This window comes from Artemia sp. Qi Xiang Cuo, chromosome 5 (genome assembly GCF_049724085.1).
Source record: "Artemia sp. Qi Xiang Cuo chromosome 5, ASM4972408v1, whole genome shotgun sequence".
In the NCBI taxonomy this organism is placed as follows: domain Eukaryota; kingdom Metazoa; phylum Arthropoda; class Branchiopoda; order Anostraca; family Artemiidae; genus Artemia; species Artemia sp. Qi Xiang Cuo.
The window spans coordinates 58,097,142-58,118,817 of NC_142798.1; the positions used below are offsets into that span (position 1 = coordinate 58,097,142).

The 21,676-nt window shown below is 34.8% G+C and overlaps 1 protein-coding gene across 1 annotated transcript in view; it reads right to left on the reverse strand.

Moving 5' to 3' along the window:
• The window catches only part of LOC148952314 (uncharacterized), a 121,209-nt gene that overhangs the window by 45,896 nt on the left and 53,637 nt on the right, over positions 1-21,676 (reverse strand). The window contains exons 7-11 of the mRNA XM_089089759.1: positions 17,796-18,036; positions 16,489-16,678; positions 10,950-11,127; positions 9,374-9,507; positions 629-783 (exon numbers count right to left, since the gene is read on the reverse strand). Coding sequence (XP_088945885.1) covers positions 629-783; positions 9,374-9,507; positions 10,950-11,127; positions 16,489-16,678; positions 17,796-18,036 — 898 coding nt within the window. The remainder of the gene's footprint in view (positions 1-628; positions 784-9,373; positions 9,508-10,949; positions 11,128-16,488; positions 16,679-17,795; positions 18,037-21,676) is intronic.

The following is a 21,676-nucleotide window of genomic DNA, read 5'->3' on the forward strand; positions in this document are numbered from 1 at the left end:
CCAACTCTGAATATTCCCAAAACATATCTAATAAAAAAAGAAAGCACTGAACAAAGACAAGCACCTAAAGGATGAAGAGGAAGAAAAAGAAGCTGATAACATAAAGAGAAGAATTCTCTTGCTATTGATCTTGAAACCTCGGAGAGCGGCTGCAATTTAGCTATGGAAACAATTTACGAAAATGTTTTCTTTCGAAATCCTGGCAGATTCTACCAACAAAAATTAGAATAGCTATGTCTATTTTTATGCTACTTTTTCTTTTTACAAATTAAAACTGTCAAAGTAAACGAAATCTACCCTTTCGAAATAGCGAGGTACCATTCAGGCATCCCTATGACAAGAATACTTTACCTTTCTGCTTTTGAATACTTCTTACTGTAAATAGATTTACCTAGAGGAAAAGCAAAGACACAAAAGGCCCTTCTCGAATAAAAAACAAACCAATTACACTAAAATATAGTAAATTATAAACAAACCTCATGGTCTCCTGTAAATCTTTGCGAGTCCTGAGGAGAGAGCATGGGCTACTGAGAAATAACCCTTTTTTTTGAAGCACAAAAGTGTATTTTTGGTAGGACAACGGCAAAAAAAAAAAAAAAAAAAAAAAAAAAAAAAAAAAAAAACTTACCAGTCCGTGAATGTGTTTTGTCTTCCAACAGGAACATTTTCCAATTCTTCATCAAACTGAAAGTTCATTTCATCTTGGAGTTCGGACACTTTTCGTGGTCCTCTATTACTATCCAATCGAGGCTTCTCTGAACGATCTTTTAGCTTCTTCTTTACCTACGACACAGAAGTGATAAGCACCACTTAATCAGGGGGATAAACAGGATTTACTGAGTTTTGATATTTTGAAGATTCTTCAACATCACAAATTTCAAGATCTCAGTAGCTGAAATAAAGATAAAAAAAAAAAAAAAAAAAAAAAAAAAAAAAAAAAAAAAAAACTAACTCATATAATTTTTTGAACACATTTGGGTGTAAACCAGCAGACAAAATAGAGAACTATAACTTCGCAATTACGGGGGAAAATGGGCAAAAGTATGGTTGCAGTGTTAAAAGGCAGGAGGGAAATTTAAACAAGATTTAACAGTTTGTTTCAACAGTATTTTATTTTAAGAGGTCAGAAACTTAGTCGAAAAAAAATAATTAAGTTTTCATAATTCTTGGCAATAATGACACTGAAACTGAAAAATTACCCGGCAAGAAATACCATCAGTTACGTTGATGAAAATCCAATTTTTCTGAAGGTTACCGTGTATAAGCAAAATTGACACCGATCTGAATAATTTCAAAACAGTATTCAGTAATGATTCTAAGAATAAATTATAATTGAATACCTAGATATAGGGTCACCAGTCGCTTCCCGGAATACAAACAACATTCTTTAATTTTCCAAAGATTACTAGTTGAATTTGGTAGTTTTTTTTTTAAGACGTGCATAGATTTTCAAGGCCCCCTTCTCAGCAAAAATTTAAGAATTATATATATTACTACTAAGACTAATAACAACTCACTGACTTAGTAGGACCACCTGAGCATGCTCCACCTTCATCCCAATATATTTAAAGTACCACTCTATACCTCCTTCCACAAAGATCCAATTTCCTTCAAGTCCTTTCTCACCACCTCTTCCCTCCCCGTTCGTGGACGCTTCTCGTTTGGCCCCTGATGGGTGGCCAAAAAGTAAAATATTTGGCAACATGCCATCATTCATTCGTAAAACATGGCCAAGAAGTTACCCCCATCCAAACTCCCCTAGGACAACTTCTCTGAAAAACATTTTGTGCAGAAATAAATTGTTTACCCTTGCCATACATTAAATTTGAAGCTGGAGGAGGGGACCAAAGGTTCATTCTTATCCCGAAGAGATCATTGTATTTTCAAATAATTTTCCATACCTAAGGGTGGGGGCATCAGCCTCATTGGCTGCCCCATGAATACCGACACGTACCCATAATTATACGGTTCTAATAGCAAGTTTCAATATTTCCCACAATTAATTTAGTTTTTGGTGTTTCGGGAATATACGCCCTCCATCACCGTAGGCAATTCCAGTGTACGTGTCGTACCGTCCCTGGTTTCAACCCCCTCCCTATTACACCCGAAATGCAGGATATAAACACTAAACAACACTGCTATTACTACTAATAAGTCGTTGAGACTAAAAATGTCGTTGAGACGCAAAATTCGTCCCTGGTTTCAACCCCCTCCCTATTACACCCGAAATGCAGGATATAAACACTAAACAACACTGCTATTACTACTAATAAGTCGTTGAGACTAAAAATGTCGTTGAGACGCAAAAGTCGTTGAGACGCAAAATCCTCCTCTTCGACATATTCAAGTTTCTAGTCTTCAACCCCTCCTACGAAAATACAGTCTCCTTTAATCCTTTCCCAGGACCTCTTCCTACCCCGTTTGTGGACGATCTGCTTTTCTTTTCGTCCAAGATTGCCAAAAATGTAAAAACTTTGACAAACTGTCATCCTTCGTCCGTAAAATGTGGTCAAGCTATCTTAGCCTTTCTTTCACTATAGTCCTAGAAAACGGGATCTAGCCATGATTTTCGTATAGCTCTTTGTTTAATATACGATCCCTAAAAGAACCCTTACACAATTCTCTGGGAAATAAGCATTCTTCTACCTTACGAGGCGCCCACGATTCAGAGTGATCCTTGACCTTTTTTATTACCATGGTTTCGAACATTCTAATGGAAGTTCGCAGAATCATCTTCCTGTTCTTCCAATTTTGTTTTAAACAGCAAAAAAACACCCTGCACCTTGGCTTATACATAGTTCTACACGAGTATATACCACTATGACTGATAACTTGCACTTTTTAGCCATAAGTGAACAATAAGAATTATATTATTAATATCTTTCAAGCCCAGTCAAGACTTAGAAGCTTCCTTATTCATGATGAGCACTACTCTCTACCTATGTATACCTATGTACCCCATCCTTCCTACCTGAATAAATAAATTGTATATCCCCTAATTTTATGCTGAGTATCTGAAACTCCTAACAAGTCTAGTTCAAAGCGTCTGAAATGGCCAGTCAAAATGTCACTTTAAACGTCGTAACATTCAATGTCGAAATTTTCATATTATATCACCGAAACTGTTATTGCTTGATGAACAGAAATGGGGCTTACCAATGCATTTCAGGCACTAATAACTTCTTCTTAAGGCTAAACAGAGCGCTTAAACCGGTTTAGAACTGGAGAGCAAGAAGTCTCGAGGACATCCGACTAAATGAAGGCTTTTTGGGTCCCTTTTGGGCAATACATTGCTTTGCACACTTAACAATACTTATCTTTCAACAGAAATTGACAAGGCGCGACATATATTTAAGCCTATTATCTCCGATTCCTTTATATTCGTGTCTACTATCATGCTACGACAAAGGGAAAACCGTTATAAGCAACATAACTAGGAAAAGGTTACTCAGCCCGAAGAAAGTCCACCAAAACAAACAAAATTAGGAAGTATTATCCACTTATCATAAAAGACTCAGAATAATCCTTAATTTGATCATAAAAATTGATACCCGTCACCACCTCTCTGAGTACGTACCTGCAGTCAGACAGACCCGACAGACCGATTTTTAAAGTCCACCTTCTTCCTCATTATAACAAAATCACAATCACATCTATCCCTAGGTGAGTGCTCTGACCTTTTCATCCGAATCTGTAGTACTTTTGAAGCTTGGTTAATATTTGGGTTTGAGCTGCATCTGTGGCAAAGTCATTGGAAAGGCGTCACGTTCTTACTATTTTTCATTGACAAAATATCCACAGGATATCAAACTATTCTATGCTTTCATTTTTCTGACGCTAGTTTTCTTGTTTTTTTCCTCTTTTTTTAATGGGCCTTTAAAGGTTGTCTTCCTTTTCTTCCCTTATTATTCTACATTGCACTGATAATTCATCTGCCAGGTACGTCATTTGAAATTACAATATTTATTTGTTCTCAAACAACGACTTGGTATGATATGATTTTATTGACACAAAAATATCATTATTATAACATAGGATAGAAACAATCTGGCAAAATTATGGAATCAAGAAGTGCCAGAGGGAGCAATGATAGGCTATAGGAAGAGCGATCGTTTTATTATAACAAATGCACACAACAGCATAATAACAAAAGTCTAAAAATGACTGTAGATGATGTGTAATTTAAACTCAAGTACTTCGAACTGGAATCCCTTCCCGATATTTTTGAACATCTTAAATTGGCAGCAATTCTTAATTCTCAGTGTGTTTTTGGTCCTTAAGATAAAACAAAAAATCTTTCTTCTCAAAACGTGAATTTCTTTGATTTTGCGCTTTCAAAGCATGCATCCAAAGCATCTAAAATTAAGTTATTTCGAAAAGCGATAAAGTAGATCAAGGGACTACACTTAAAAACCTGAAAGTTTATTGACCTATATATAAAAGGTATATTGATTGATGAATCTATTACTAGATAAATATTTGTTGTAAGTTAGCAGCTGATTTAGCAGCGGTGGTTATCTTCCCACTTCTAAGGAAAGAATTGTTAGCGACTATTATTTATCAAATCTAGTAGCAAGGGACCGAGCCTCGCTCGGTGAAAAGCTAGATAGTTTTTTTGTTTTTTTTTTAATCTGTTTCGCAAAACTACTTTCATATCATATTATCTTGTTCGCTATAGAAAATAAAAACAATTTTATAGGGATAGCTTTGGGTACCCATTTGACTGTACGTATTCCAAAGAGTAAGCTGTAAAAAAAATTTGGTTCTATTCCGCTCTCTATGTGCTATAATGAGAGCAAGATTGTGATGGCTAGGACACGTTTTGCGAATTAAGGATAACAGATTGCCAAAGATTGTCCTTTTCGACCATCCATCTAGGGCCGAACGGGAATTCGGTCATCCACGAATGGCATGGGAAGAGGTCGTTAAAAGGATTTAAAGGAAATTGGAACTGCTTGTGACTATGTAAAGAGGGAAGCTTTTAAAAGATTGGGATGGAGGAGCGAGCAAGGTTTTGTAGGCCTCGGGCCACTTGATGCTGCAGTGATTTGTTGGAAGTAGTGGTTTCTACAACAAAATGGTAAATATTTCTGCAGTATGTATTTGCCTGTCAAGACACGTATTCGAACAGGGCTTTTATTTGAAGGGGACTCAATAATGACAATGAAAATCTTATTCGATAACTTAGAAAAATGTAGTTTCTTTCCTGCGTACGTGCTCGTGCCTCTCATGCCTCATTTTCAAAGTCGTTAAGGAAAATATTTATTCAGGCCCTGTCTTTTCTGTTCTAGTTGACTTTCCTTGGATTGGCGTTACTGTGAATATATATACTTTCTGATTGAAGAACAATATCCTTTGTGGGGATTAGTGTCATTTATTTATTGTATACTTATTCCTCAGGTCAGTTGCACGAGCCATTAGTATTCAGCTAGATGGGTTGATTTTCACGGGGTTCAGTTACAATGAAAACGATAATTCGAACTTAAATCAAACAGAAATTACTATAAATGAATAAACGAAACTCAATAATTGCATAAAAGATAAACATAATAGAAAATGCTATGAACAGATAAATGAATCCTAAAACAAACTGGAATAAAAATAGGAAAAATCAAGACAAATTTAAAGCGAACAGAAATCACCACAAGTAAGGGTAGGGCTACGGCCCTTCTGAACCCTCTAAAGGTCAGAACGTCATTTGCGCTTTAGCCTTTTGATGGGTTTGAGGAGGGGGAGTTGAGTGGAGGGTCACGAACTCCAAAGATTAAACTTTATTTTGGCAATTATTGACTGCATTCTTGCTCTATTTAATTGGATTTCTAAAGAAGATAAAAGTTTTGATAAAATAAAACGTCAAGATTTATTTATACTACTTGCCCAGGTTACGTTGATCCAGCTAATAGAACATCTTTATTGTTAATTAAAGGTCCGATCTTTACTGGTATACTAGATAAGTATATTAAATGATTAGTATTATGTACGGGAATTAATATTGCTGCGATTAAGGCAGGAAGTGATATTGCTAGTTGATTCGCTAAAGAATCAGGTGTTAAGCAGGAAGTTTTAGGAGTTCAAGGTGTGACACCAAGTTTGAAAATTCATATAAAAAAGATGAAATGTCTCAAACTAGAAATAAATAAGGACCAAGTGATGATAACATTGGGTACGAGAAAATCGATGAAGTGAATAGCTTCACTTACCTGGTTAGCATTATTAGTAAAAATGGTGAAGAAGTAAAGAATAAAATAGTAGGATGTACTTTGCAGATGAAAAAGTTTTGAAGAATAAGAAGAACAGTCTTCGACATTAGACTAAGATATTGGAAGCCACGGTAGTGACAAGGGTCAAGTGCGGCTCTGAAACATGGGCACTTCGAAAGTTTGAGAAAGACATGCTCCATGTTTACCAGAGGAATTATGTAAGCATTGTTCCAGTTCAACAATAAGCTAAACAAAAGATGCGGTTCGATTCCAATTTCTATGGCTATTGTGAAAGAAAGATTAAAATGGCCAGGCCGAGCTATACGGATAAATGATGAGAGTCAAAAGTTGTAATTTTTGGAACAAAAGCAGGTCGTCCTCGATTGGGGTGGGAAAAGGCCATGAGAAAGAAATGAAAGTAAATCGGAACCTCATGAAAGGGAGCAAAGAATGAAGCTTTGAACAGATTGCGATAGAAGAGGAGGGTTTCTAGCTGAGTTCTCAAGCGGCAGTGTTGAAATGAGTTGTTAGTACCAGTAGCTATGTCTACTCGAAGCATAAGATATTCTGATATTATCCTCTCTAATGCTGAAAATTGATTTTGACCGAATAAGAATCTCTATTTGGTTTCTATCTAGTTATATTTGTAACCTTTCTTTGTTCTGCTTTACAATACATCAAATTCCATAGAAATTACGAAGGAATAGCTCGTATCTTAGTAGAGAGAGGGATTGTGAGAAACAAAAGGAATAGAAGAAATACAAAGAAATAGTATGTCTACGAGAGAGAGAGGAAAAGATAGAAATAAGAAAATAAGAGATATTATCAACTAATGAAAGAATAAAACAAAATGGGTGTGGATATAACTCAGCCCACTTCAACTCAATCCATTTAACTCACCTCAGCCAACTCAGCCCCCATTCAAATGGAGCTCAGCTTAACTCAAGCCCCGTTTAACCCAACCCCCACTGAACTAAATCCCCATGAAACTCAACCTCCATTCAACTTAACGTCATTCAGCGGATTTTGTGTGGTTGACTAAATCTAAAAGAAACAGGCCAATAAAAGCAGGGCCATTAGATTCATATTTTATGCCTTTTCCCAAGAACATGGTCGCTTTTTTGCCAATGCACCCCCCTCCTGAGGGTTTCATACATAGCCCTACTAATATATTTCTCTATTGTTCTCCGACTCGTTATATGTCTTTTTTTCTTTGATAACCAGTTTTCTCGCATTCTTGACCCGGTGGAAAACTTTTGTCCAAGATATTACAATATAATTAACAAATAAAAGCATTATTTGTAATGATTTAAAAACGTGGATAAAAACGGATTGAAACATGGCAATCTGATTAATAGAAACTTACTGCAATTACAAAATAAGTTATATTGGTTCTAGGGCTATAACTGTGACTTTCAGGGGGAAGTGGGTCATTATCAGAAAAGTGACCATGATATTTGGAAAGAGCATAAAAAGGAATCGAATGATACTACTTTTATATTAGTAGCAGGCTTCCTTTAGATATGATCAACTACAATAAATTTTTCCCTCCATTCAACCTAACATAACCCGTTGTAGAGTTGAATTGCACTGAGCTTGAATTGCATGGGGTTTGAATCAAACAGGGGTTAAGCTGCATGAGGGCTGTGTTGAATAGGATCGAGTTAAATGGGGTCCAGTTAAATAAGGGCTGAATTGATTTAGTTCAGTTGAGTTTTTTGTTCTTTTATTTTTTAAGAAGAAAGGGTTTATTCATCAGCAATAAACATAACAAAACCTGAAGCATAGCTTGGAAAGTTGCACGGGAACAAACAACAGGATTTAAGATATTCACACATGTAAATATTACGATATAATGCTTGAAACAAAACATAGAGATCAGTTTTGTTTGCGGAATAAGAGCTCTGTAAGTCAATTTGTTTCTTTATTGGGGGGAAGAGGGTGCGGGAGAGGGGTAAATTATGAACTACCTTAATGAAATACAAGGATTAATCCAAGGTCAAAGACGTCTATTTTCACATAAAACACAGATTTTTCTTGTGCTTAGCAAATTTTGGCTAAACAGAATAACACATTCTTTCATGCAATAGCCAAATCGGTGGCAGAGATGTTCTAATACAACCGATATCTGGAAAACAACAAATAACAAAATAAATTCAAAGATAAACTAAGAATAACGGTAGATATACAATGATCCAGATACCAGTGGACAAAAACTCGAGATCGCCATCTCTTCGATAAGCGACTTCATCTTTCAATTTATGATTATCAGATGTGATGCGTGTTATACACATTTTATATATAGGACATACGAGAACTTTGGTTGCTCCAAGATCCTTGACAAGCCGGAATGAACCAAAAACTGGATAGACATTGTCTCAGATCTTCTCTACTTATCTGGCCAAAGATATATTAAATCAGGAGTAAGCTAATTCTTCACATTTCTTCCGATTTCCTTCTGGTCCAGTGTTTTCCTATTCCTTCTGGTCTAAATCTAGGACACTAGTTCTTACTTTCCGCAAAGTTTAGTTGAGACCCGACCTTACTTTCTTCTGGATATTCTGATGACATGAATGACTCTCCCATAGAGGTTGGCTCCTCCACTTGAGATTGGATTGTGCCCGGACACAGAAACGGCCAAACTAGCCCATTTGTCTATATTTTCCACGAAGTTTGATTGAGATTCTATAGCCTTTTCTACTGAAAAACCTAAGCCTTTTCAATGAAATTTTGTTAATTAGACAAAGTTTTTTTTTGTTCTTGCAACTTATGCTTTTCTTAAGACTGTAAGACATGGCAAAAAAATGAGAAAATTTCGATAAAAGTCGTTTTCCTTTACATTTACGTTTTCATCATGCTATAATCAAAGAAAACTGTATTTCTCTATTTCATGGAAAAGGTTGTGACACAAATTAATTGAATCCTTCGAGAAAAAAAAAAAAAAAAAAAAAAAAAAAAAAAAAAAAAAAAAAAAAAAAAACAGGGAAGGGTAGGACAGCTAATACTGATGAACCTGAAACTACGTAAAAATGGCATCCAAACTAGGTTCAGTTCAGTTTGCATATTTCAAAGTAGAGACAGAATTGCATGTGACTACTTGGACTAATAATAGCCAAGTATGATCTTCTCATTTCTTGCCCTCTCTTTTCTCAGCGAAATTTCATGATACCTACCTCTATCCACTCCTCTGTACTCAATTTCTTCGGCAATTCCTTAGGTTTCAATTCTTCCACATTCTGTTTAACACTTAGTTCTTCGGACTTTTGAGATGACTTAGTTGTCTCTTTCACTTTCATTGAATCTGGAACTAATATTAAATTAATCAAAAATGGCAGAATACATGATAGGACCAATGAGGAAGAGTTTAAGAGGAAACTTAGCAAGAGAAGTAAGATAGACAGAAAGAGAAATAAAGAGAGAGAGAGAGAGAGAGAGAGTGGGAGGGGGAGAGAGAAGGGGAGAGGAGAGATAAAGGGGCAGAGAGGGGAGAGAAAGAATGAGGTTATAGCCATAAACCAAGAAATTGTAGATTACTATTATTAAGAAATAAGTAAATGATTTTAAATATAGTCTGTAAGAGTTGAAAAAATGAGCAATTTTTCATTCAGCTCGTCTACATAAAGACGCTTTGGAATCTAGGTTTAGCAGATCAATTCCAAAAGTTATTTAACTATAGATTACACTGTGTTGCAGCAACACAAAGAGATGCTAAAAAGCTGATAAATTCAAAGTGGCACTGCATGAGGAGACTCCTGACAGTGGCAAGCCTGATAAGTAAAAAGACAAGCATTTTCATCGTTTTTTTTTTTCGTTTTGAAATGTTTGATACCGCCTTCAGTCCTTTTTTCAAGAAATTTCTTGTTTTTCTTTCGAACTCAGTAAAAAAAAGGAGTGATACATGCACATTGAACACAACTCAGCTCACAACTAGGTATTTTTCTTCAGCTTTTATTAGCCGTTATTCAAGAAAACTGGGGTGTTCACGTAGTAGCATTTTAGGAGACTTGGATGCTTGCCTTTTTCTTTTTTTTTGAAATCTCAGACTTTTTACTATAAATGAAGCGATCTTTCCAAATTCTTCTAAAGAAGAGAACACGAAATTCGATAACGGAAATTCCCAATTTCCAATTAGATTTTCCAATTAGAACTTCTGGACATACAAATTGACGAAAACACTGAAAAAAACCTTGTACTAGCCATTTACAAAAAAAAACCCACAAATTAATATAAATAAAGTGATCTCTGAAATTATTCAATAGACAAGAACACTAAACTAAATAATTCTATTCAATAATACAAATGGATAAAACCTAACAAATACAAAAATAATGTCGTTTATGAAGATACAAGTTCATATAACAAGAATGTTACAAGCGATACCGAAGAAAGTTATGCAAAATGCAAATTTTGTATTGCAACCAAAGCGAGAGTTGCCTTTGTGATTTCTTTAAAATTGAAATTGACTTCTGATTTCTGTCTTATAGGCTTCCCATAGTCTTTAAGTTTTGTGCAAAACTTTGCTGAAGGGAAACTACGGCCATTTGGTATGGGTTTTCTGAGTGATCTTTTAATCAATTTTTAAATATACTATTCTAAATTTTATTTTGATCTCCTAATTTCTTACAGATTATGAATATTTACTGTAATAGTTAGAAAAAATTTCTTTTTTTTAATTTCTTCTCTTTCGTGGAAATTTCTTCAATCCTGATCAACTTCCAACCTTGAGTAATAATTACAGTGATAAAATACCTTTAAGTTTTGGGTTAATTTTTGACTCCATTTGCAAGTTAGTTGATTCATTACCCGATTCTTTAGCAGTTTTTTCAGTCTTTTCAGCTTTAGGTGCTGTTTTACCAACAGAGTGATCGTCCTGACGTTGAACTTCTTCCAAAATAGGCCACTTGGTCGGATTTGCACGAGTTCTAACCTGAGAATTTGCATACTATTAGGAAATACTACTTTGAATAAATAAAAAGCACAGTATACATTTAAGTACCATGTGGTGGCACAATGAATTTTTACTCTTCTTGGAAGCACGGGGACCAGGTTTCGGTTTCCGCTACTGCAAGGTTGGGCCACAGGCCTGTTACCTATCCCTGTTATATACATATATATATATACATATATATATATATATATATATATATATATATATATATATATATATATATATATATATATATATATATATATATATATATATATATATATATATATATATATATATATATATATATATATATATATATTAAAAAAAAATAATGCATTGAAGTCCCTTAGAAATGGTGATGATAGAAAAGAAATGATGTTTGGCCTCTCAGTTGCTCAATATTGCTTTGAAGAAGAGGTTTAAAATCGAGTTTCCTTTCGGAAAATAAAACCAAAAGCATGTGCAAATAAGATGGAACCATTTATTTGGCGCCACTAGTTTCAATAGTATTGGTAATTATGCTCTTCAGACTGTTTCACGTCTAAATATACTAGAGCTTCACGGAAAGACTGGGATCAAGTGAAGGACGCAAATAAAGCACTTACAGGATTTCTAAGGGACTTCAATGAATTTTTTTTAATATATATATATATATATATATATATATATATATATATATATATATATATATATATATATATATATATATATATATATATATATATATATATATATTAAAAAAAAATAATGCATTGAAGTCCCTTAGAAATCCTGTAAGTGCTTTATTTGCGTCCTTCACTTGATCCCAGTCTTTCCGTGAAGCTCTAGTATATTTAGACGTGAAACAGTCTGAAGAGCATAATTACCAATACTATTGAAACTAGTGGCGCCAAATAAATGGTTCCATCTTATTTGCACATGCTTTTGGTTTTATTTCCCGAAAGGAAACCCGATTTTAAACCTCTTCTTCAAAGCAATATTGAGCAACTGAGAGGCCAAACATCATTTCTTTTCTATCATCACCAGTATTCTAGTCAAATAAACAAAAAAGTATACATTTATTACTCTCTTATTACATTGTTTGGCTGTAAATCTGTCGTTTTAAATGTGATTCTGTAGTTCAGACACGAGAACAGGTGTTTAACGAGATTTAAACACCTGTCTTTGTTTTCTATTTCTATTTTACTCATTGTAGATCACCCATTGTAAAAATCCGACTAAAACTCTATTTTACTTCATTTTTAAGTAGAACCACCCAAATTGCTAAGTGACGATCAACATCGAAGACGTTTTTCCACCGTCCTAAGATGGAGTTTTCACAAACAACTTCGATTAACAAATATGTTTCAGCAAACCAAGAGAACATTCTTGCAACAATTGTTGGAGAGACTTACCGATGAAGATGTCGTACATAATAGTAACGGCCTCAACAAAATGACAAACAAGCCAATAAATTAAATTAAATACATAAAACAATATACTTTTGGTTACCTTTATTCATAGTATATTATATGAGTACTATCAAAAACGCATGTACTACTTCAGATCATCTGGAGAGTAGCATGTAACGGGTAGAATTTTAAGCTAATTCAAACGTAATTTTGAGGACTTCAATCGTTTTATTTATAATAGAAAATTTTCAAAGTATCCCGGACATTAAACTACAACATTTTATCCCCTCGACTCATCTAAGTCTATTCAAATCTGAAAATAGCCATTTTTCTACCATTTTTCTTACGGTAGTATCAGATTTTTACCTGTATTGCCACGTCCAACCGTGAAACTAAATAAGCACAACTAATTAGTTCAATTTGACAACACCTTTTGTTCGTAAAAATTCAAACTTGTGGAATCTGCTCTGATTCCCAAGACAAATATACCTTCAAATGAAAGCTACACATACTTGAGCTGTTTGGTCCCATAAAGCTTAGCTCATTTTGGTGATTTTTAGCCCACAGTTCTTGTTTTTTTAATTTGGCGGCATCTACTAACAAAAACTGCATACCAGTATATGGAGGTCTTTTCTATAAAAAACTGAATTCCCTACTTTTCCTTTTCTTCAATGATACCCATAGTTGTGTAAGTTTCCACTATCAGAATCGATTGGATAAACCAATCAGAATTGATTTTCAATGCCCTTGGCACTTAACAAGCACAGTTGAAAGATTTTAGGCCCCAGAAGCTTCTTTTGTTTCGAAATTAACCAATAAAAAGACTTGTCATATAAAGGAGCAATGGCCGTAAAACGCAAGTTTAAATTAAACAGTCACAAAGGTGCAAATTAAAGTAAATGGAGTGCTTTAGATCGTCTAAAGAATGGTTTATCGTAAAACAGGCTAAATGTTTGCATAGCCCAAATACGATTATGAGGGCAAATACAATTTACATTTCATTATTTTGCCAGAGCTTCATTTTTCATTGAATCGACGCCTATGTTTGCTTTCCAGTAGTTACTGAAACTACTATTACTATAATCAAATCACTGTAGCACCAAGCCTGCTGATACCATCACAGCTACGAACAATCCTCCTTCACTCAAATCAATTCAAAGCTTCCTTCTTTAGACCCTCCCAAGAAGTTCTCATTTCCATTAAATCCTTTCTCACGACCTCCTTCGGCCAATTCGGGGATGGACTGCATTTCGTATGGCCCTAGATGGTTGTCCTAAAAGGATGATCTTTGATATTCTCTCATCCTTCATTCGCAGAACCTGTCCAAGCCATCTCAACCTTTCTCTCATTATAGCTCCAAAAAGCGGGATAGAACCCCATTATTTGTACAGCTTACTGTTTGAGATACGGTCAGTCAAAGGAGTACGAAAAACCATCCGTACACAATTACTCTGAAAACCCCCCCATAAATACGCCACCGTCTTTCAGAGCGCCCAAGCTTCAGACCATACTTAGCCACTGTCATTACTGCAATTTTCAGTATTCTAATCTTAGCTCAGACTTCATCATCCCATTCTTCCAAAATTTATTCAACTAAAAAAAAAAAAAAAAAAAAAAAAAAAAAAAAAAAAAAAAAAAAAAGAACACCCTGGGCCTACATCACCATCCAACCTGAACTAATTCATAGTCAGTCTAAGCGACTTCCCATTCTTAGCATTAATTTTCAAGTATATTCTTGAACCATGAACCCGCAAAGCCTCCAAAAAAATATTCATTTTGCAAACATATTCATCTAGCACACTCAAATCATGAGCATAATCTAAGTTTAGGATAGCTTTACTTTCCTATTTGATTTCATGCTCTCCATTGCCTTTACATTTCTTACTAAAAACTCCATCAAAATGATCCCTATAGATGGGAATATAACCCATTCCTGCTTAACCCCTGATTCAATACGAAACCAGCTACTAACCTCATTTCCTACTTTAACCACAGAAATGTTATTCTCGTGCTACATATCACTAATAACTTTAATATATTTATTTGGTATACCATACGATGCCCGCTTACGTTCTTTTATCGGCTAAATCTGACGCTTGTTCGTAGTCTATCAAACCAAGGACTAAAGGGGTCTTATGACTTAGGCACTTCTCTGTTATTAATCTAAGAGTAAAATTTCGGTTGACACGTCTTTTCCCCTTCCTTAATTCACGTCCTTCTCTTAAAACTTTGTCTACAGCATCTGTAAGTCTAGAAAGTATCATCATTGCAGGTAATTTGCTGCCTAGAGAAACCAAGCTAATCCTTCTATAATTCCTAAACTCACTCACTACCTCAAAGAATGGTTTAATTAAAGTTTCGCTTACATCGCTGGCTACTCCCCCTTATCCTTGATAATCTTCAGTAATTTATCTCTAACTTCAAAATCATCATATTTAACGAACCTATTTACCACACTTTCAGCAGCTTGAGTATTGCTATTTTTGAATCCTTTTAGCCCTGTCTCTAATTCTTCCTCACAGAATAAATCTTCCTTAACTTCTAAAGTGCCACAACTATTTCGTTTTTTTCTATATAATGTCCTGGAACTTTACCACGGTTTAGCACATTCTCAAATTGTTCTGCTCATCTCTTCTTATCAGTATCTGTCATCCCATTCCCATCTTTAGCTGGGACAAGTCCAGATTGACTGCTCCCTCTCAATTTTGTAACATTCAAATACACTATTTTACAATTATGCCGTATGTCTGCGTCTTAAAGATCTTCCGCTATTTTATTGGAATTTTTACACTTAGCCTATCGATTGCTTAAAATTAAATAAGAAGTTATAAACGAAAACGTTTTTAATACAAGAAATCCTTTAGAATTTAGAAATGGGTATTATTAGATAAGTTTGCCAGTCAATCCCAGAAAAGCAAAAACTTTATCATGATTCCTGATTCTGAGACTACTTGTTTTAAGAAAAAAGAAATACAATGCCAACTTGTGCCATTTTTATTTATTTATTTCTGTGCAATTAGGGACGTAATGAACGAGCGTTAAATTTTGTTGCTATGCGACTAGTGACTGGTTTTACGTATGTAAGTTTGAAATTACACAGCATGTAACTTTTGACAGATTTGACCCTTCTTTGAACATAATGTTTTACTTTTATTCACAGAATAATCAGGGATTTCATTACTGAATGAACTAAGGGATAGATACAATAAAGGGGTTGTAGTATCCTTAATCTGTTGGGATGTAATGAAATTTAGATTTCTTTAGAATGTCGATACAGTTCCCAATTTTCCCAGTTTTAACCAATTTATCCCCGTTCCAGAATATACATTATGGTCTACGCACCAGGACCATGTCTGCAGTCTCGTTCGTATCAAGTGGGAAAATAAGTGAATTAGAATTTCATTCTAATTCATTCCATTCTGAAGGAGATTTTAAGAAAACATTTTTAAGAACAGATATTTAACTATAGCAGTCTTAAGACAAATATCAGCGGTGGGGGTTCCTTGGCATTATTGCGAGTAACTATACTATAAAATATCGTGGTGTGATTGAAGTTAGGAGCTTTACTGACACTCCGGTTGGAAGGAAAATGGAATACCTCCCTCTATAATAGATACCGTCACGCCGAAAAGCTGTTGACGCATAAAATGCTGTTTTTTTTGTGTTTTCGACCCTTCAGCCCATAGTTATACCCGCGCCAAGAATTTGATATAATGAGAATTCTATTCTCAGTCAATAGGTTCATTTAATTTTATGATTTATTTTGATTTTAATCAAATACAATTTGAATGAAGAAAATAAAGTGGGTAAGTTTCACTCTTTAGATCCTAAACGGTTTTTTAACTGCGTTGAAAGAGATGTTATAGCAAAATATGCACAATCTCTATCAAAAATAGATACTGCGAATTATGAATTTAATCAACTCATTTAGGCTAAAACCATACACTTGAATTGGAGCATAAATTACCTTGACACCATCACGCAACTCTAAGGCACCAGAATCCTTAATTGATTGAATGACCAAGGATACATCTTGAGTCAAAGCTTGTACACGGTGAAAAGAGGCAATCAGTGATACGGGCAAATAGCCTTCTGAATCCATTCTTCGCCTAAGAAAAAAGTCTTTCTGAAGATTTTCGTCGCTGAAGTAGTATTCGCTGAAATAGAAATTAAAAATGATTCATCCTATTATGCGAGTAATTGATTCACAAAACAGTTCATTATGAAATACCAAACATTACTTTCCTATTCATCAGTGATTACGGACAATGTCTGCCAATATATTTGGCAAATGTCCGTAACTCCCAGCCAATCACTAATCTTCAGCTCTGAAAACAATCACATGATGTTATACGATCGGTACCTTAAGCGATTAGTTTTCATTACACAGGTAGAGTCAGTAGATTTTCAATCCTCGCAAGAAAGTATACGTCGGATTATTACTTTTTTCCGCTTGGCGTCCGTCAGTTTCTGCTGTTAATTATCTAAATAAACAGATGACACCGACACCAACTGTTCCAATCGGTTGGTATATTGTGTTTTGAAATCTGATTTTCCAACCTTTACACGAGTGAATACTAACATATTTACTTTCTTTATCACAAAATTTACAGAACATCGTTTAAAATTTTATAGAACGTCTAGTAAACAGCACACAAATCCCAGTGCGTTTCATAAGACCGCCATATAAACATACCAGTTGATTTAACATCACATATAGGGTAGTGTAATGATACTGAGTAAATATAGAATAAGGAATGCAGCGATTTAGGACAAACAAAACACTTAGATGCAGATATACAGACAACACGACTCAAGGTGTACCCCAATCATCATGTCTTCATCCAGAATCCAGATGAGAAAAGAAAGCAGACAAAATTGTTATATTCTGACAAGAAAACTACAAAAAACGCCCGTTACATTTAGATCATATGAAAATTTAACAATTTTACCGCATGGACCATAGTAACGTGAAACATGTTCATGCAACTGGGAAGTTGTACCTTGATGGCAGGCACATAGGCAGATTTTGTTCTAGAAGGAGCGAGGAGGGCCCGACTCCGAGAAGTATAAAAGAATAGAAAAAATATATAGAAAATAAAAGAAATTATAGAAACAATCATAAAAATCTACAGATTTCAGGTAGCACATCCCCCCCCCCTTCCCTGTGTAAGTGACTACTTACACAGGGAATAATGAAATAATTCGGAGACTTGGTCTCATATATCTCTATTATGTCTATTTTTAGCTGAAAAAAATAAAGCTAAAAGTTACATTTGTCTTCTGCAAAGGTCCTTAACATAAGACTCGCTTGATGGCGGGACAAAGACAGCTGGCATATAATATGGTGAAATAAAAGGTGTTACAAATGGTGTTTCCGGCGTTCCGTAATCCGGTACAGGAGCATAAGTTGCAGGAAGACCAAGGTAATCCTCAAGTCTCATTGAGAATATCGTCGTTGTAGCAGCAGAGCCTTTTTGCTTTTGTTTTGAGCGAGACTTGGCAGGTTTTGAAGCTGAAACAGAAAGGAACTGATTAAATTTGACGATATATTATCTACAGCTTTTTCATATTCTTATTTGTACTTGTTTCATGTTATAAGTCCATGGTTAATCGTGGCATTCAATATCCAACGATATGCTTAGCTCAAGGAAGTTCTGTATGCAGATTGGTGGTCTATAACTACTCCCGACCAAATTGGCTTCTACATTATCTGTTACTATCAAATGGTATCTAGTCAGACTTGAATATAGGTAGCTATGTCTTGAATGACTGAATCAATGGATAGTTTATTCCAAATGACTACTCACAAGCTCTAATGGTCAAAATGGCGTTCTCGCCAAATAAATATAAAGATCAAATATGACAAGGTCAATAGCAACATTAAATACTGTCATACTGTATACTTTTAATTCTAGTATTCAGGCAAAATAATTTAGCTATACAAGTTTATTAACTGAATCTCTGATGAAAACTTGGGAGAAAAATATAGTAGCAGGTTATTTCCCACTATCTGATTGTATTGTACCACTCGACAAATGAGGGTATAAAAGATTTGTCTATACCTGTCATGGGTAGACACCATGGGACGCGGGATAGGACTTGTCTACCTGCGTTGACGGTGATTCCAGAGGCGGATGGAAAATACCCGAGGAGAAGATTAAAGAGAACTTAATATATCAATATGGCATTTTAAAATACAAGATCCTAGTAGTTATTTTTATGAAAAATCTCTGTTGATTCTGCCCCCTCCTTCGGCTCTTAGGTGTTCTGGAACATATCGAATTCCCTTTGTTAATTGTGAAAGATCCAGATTTTCAATTAGATACCAAATACCATTTATTTCAAATAAATATAGGTTGAAAGATAGAATTCAAATTGAGGCATCATTTCGGCAAATATCAGTTCTAAGGAAGAAAATATTAAAATTATGTATTGACCTGTGATGGTGGAATAGAAATTTTTTTATTATTATTATTATTTTTTTTTTTTATATTTGTTACCCATGTTGGGATAGCCTTCCGTGCCTCACTTGTCCAGCGTTTGTTTTCTTTATGTTTGTTATGTTTTTTTCTTTAACCAGGTTTTTTTTTTTTTTTATTTTATTTATCTCTTTTGTTATGATGTGAAAATGTTTTTTTTTGTTGTTTTTTTTTTTTTTTTTTACCCAATTTTACGAGCTTTGCTCTCTGTTGGGGGTATATGTTTTTTGTTATGTTGATTTAATCAAATAAACAGTAAACAGTAAACAGTAAGATGATCAGGAAGATCCTGAAGTTCAAATCATCCGCACAAAGCATCCCTCCTCCCAGCTAGAGTGGTTTGTTTGAACTTCTCCCGGAGAAAGTGTTAGGAGAGCTTAAATTGACCATACATTATCCTAAAGCCCCTTTTTGTAGTCTTTCTATTTATTATGTTTGTGCTTTGGTGAATGCGTGGTGGCAGACAGGACAAGCATAGAGGTCGAATAGATGAGATGAAAAGCCTAAAAAGTTGTTTTTGCGGGGGCAAAATTTGTTGAGAAGTTTGATGATGACCAGAAAAGGCTTTGAGAGGAAAAGGAAAAGCTGATGAAAGCCAGAGGAGGAAAAGCTGATGACCGGCTTTGAGACTGATTTTATCTACGTTTGGTTGCCAGCTAAAGCCAGATCTTTTAATTACTCCTAAAGGCCGATTTTGTGAAAATTTAATTTTTTTGTGTGTAATTGATTTTATTAATGCGGGTTCAGATAAAATGAAATTTTCTGTGACAATGGCGTGAAGTACTGCTTCGATTTCATCTTTTACAGGGAGCGTAATACGATGCCGAACCACCAGAAACGCCTAAATTTGACAACTTTTAGTATAGATAGGTGGTTTTCAGCTAATTTGAGCTTTAAGGTCTATTAGGTTGAATCAAATCACTGTTGTTTTTGGCTAAAAGCATTTATTTCAACTATGTCTCCCATTAGTTCTCAGCCACAACTTCAGGTATAAGGGAGCGAGCCAATTTTCAGAGGGGGTGGGGGGGGGTACAAAAAAATTCTTAAGGTCTGAGGATTAGAATACCTAATTTTCAGGGAAAGGCCGTTTGCAAAGTTGATAGAGGGACTATTTATTTACTCCTGGGAAGTTGTTTCCAAAATATTTGCTTAGTGCACAGAGCTTGAGAAATTATCAATAAGCTTTTAATCAACATTGGATTTGGTCAGAAGTTATAACGGAATCGTAGCGCAGTGTTGCTAATAAATCGCAATTATCAATACAGCAATATATCATCAAAAAAAATAAAAAATAATAATAATAAATAAAAAATAAAGCCTTGCGATAGTAGTCATTAAGAAAGAATATTTATTTCTGTAGAATGACATAATCAGGCTCGTAGTACATGTTACAGCTGTTTAAATTTCAAAATAAATACCTCCATTATGTCTCAGTACAATCCACTCTCAGTAACTCGAAATCCACGGGACCTCGATTTTTCTTCAAGTTACGCATAGCCTAGTTCGACTTGTGTACAGTTTGAGTTATAAGTCATTCTACATAAAACTTGACTTATAAATGTAGCGAGATAAGGAGTAAGCCAAATGAAAATTCGAGTTATAGAAGTACAAAATCGCGATATTTACCCCCTTCATCTACTAAAGAGTTAAGAATAACCTTAATAGTGTATTAGACTTGGCATAAAAAGACTTGACTTTCAAATGTCAAAACTTGACTTTCAAATGTCAATAATAAATTTAGTTTGCTCGGCAATAGATACCTGAACATTAACCGAATCTGATACGAAAATATGTTACGCAAAATTAATACGTATCCAAGTTTACATGTTGCAACCTGCATACCGAGGTTTCAACAAACAGATGTCAATTGAAAAAACTTCGAGATACACCGATCTTTGCATACCGGGGTAAACGTGGTAAATTAAGTTAAATGACGACGTATCTACTAAATTTCAACTTATAGAGGTGATTTCCGGGTCACTATGATTTACAGAGGTAAAATATAACCGCAAAATCACTTCGAGTTAGGCATGGTTTTGTCTTCGACAGGGTTGTCCAACGGTATAGAAAATATTACAAGATATCGAGGATCTCGAGTTATCGAGGTTTTAGTTACTGAGAGTCTACTGTAGTACTCTTATTTAGTTCTTTCACCCCCCCCCCCTGTCAATGACAAAGAATAAAATTAAAGAAGAACAAACCATTCCATGAATCAGATACAAGATTTGGATAACTTTGTCATTATATACAACTAGTAGCAGTACATTATATGATTAATTAATAAAATGTACATTGCAATAACTCCAACAAATTTTGATAGTAGAGACACCCCCCCCCCCAATAAATTTACAGACAGTCTAAATCTCCTTACACTTTATGGAAAGCCTAAACCCCCATAAAACCTTACAGAAATTGACGTTTCTAAGTGGAGACTGGTCTTGAAACTCGAATAATATTCCAAGAAAACTAATCAAAAAAAGTTTTGGTAGCAGACCATGAATTTTGATTGAAAGACTTTAGTCGGTAATTAAGCTCAGGTTATATTCATGTCAAACTCGAACAAAAATGTGTCCAATTTAGACACCACGGCCCCTTAGCTCTCACGGAGCATCGGAGAATGGCTAAAGAAATCCTAAATCAAACTAAAATTTAACTTCCATCTCAACTCCAAAT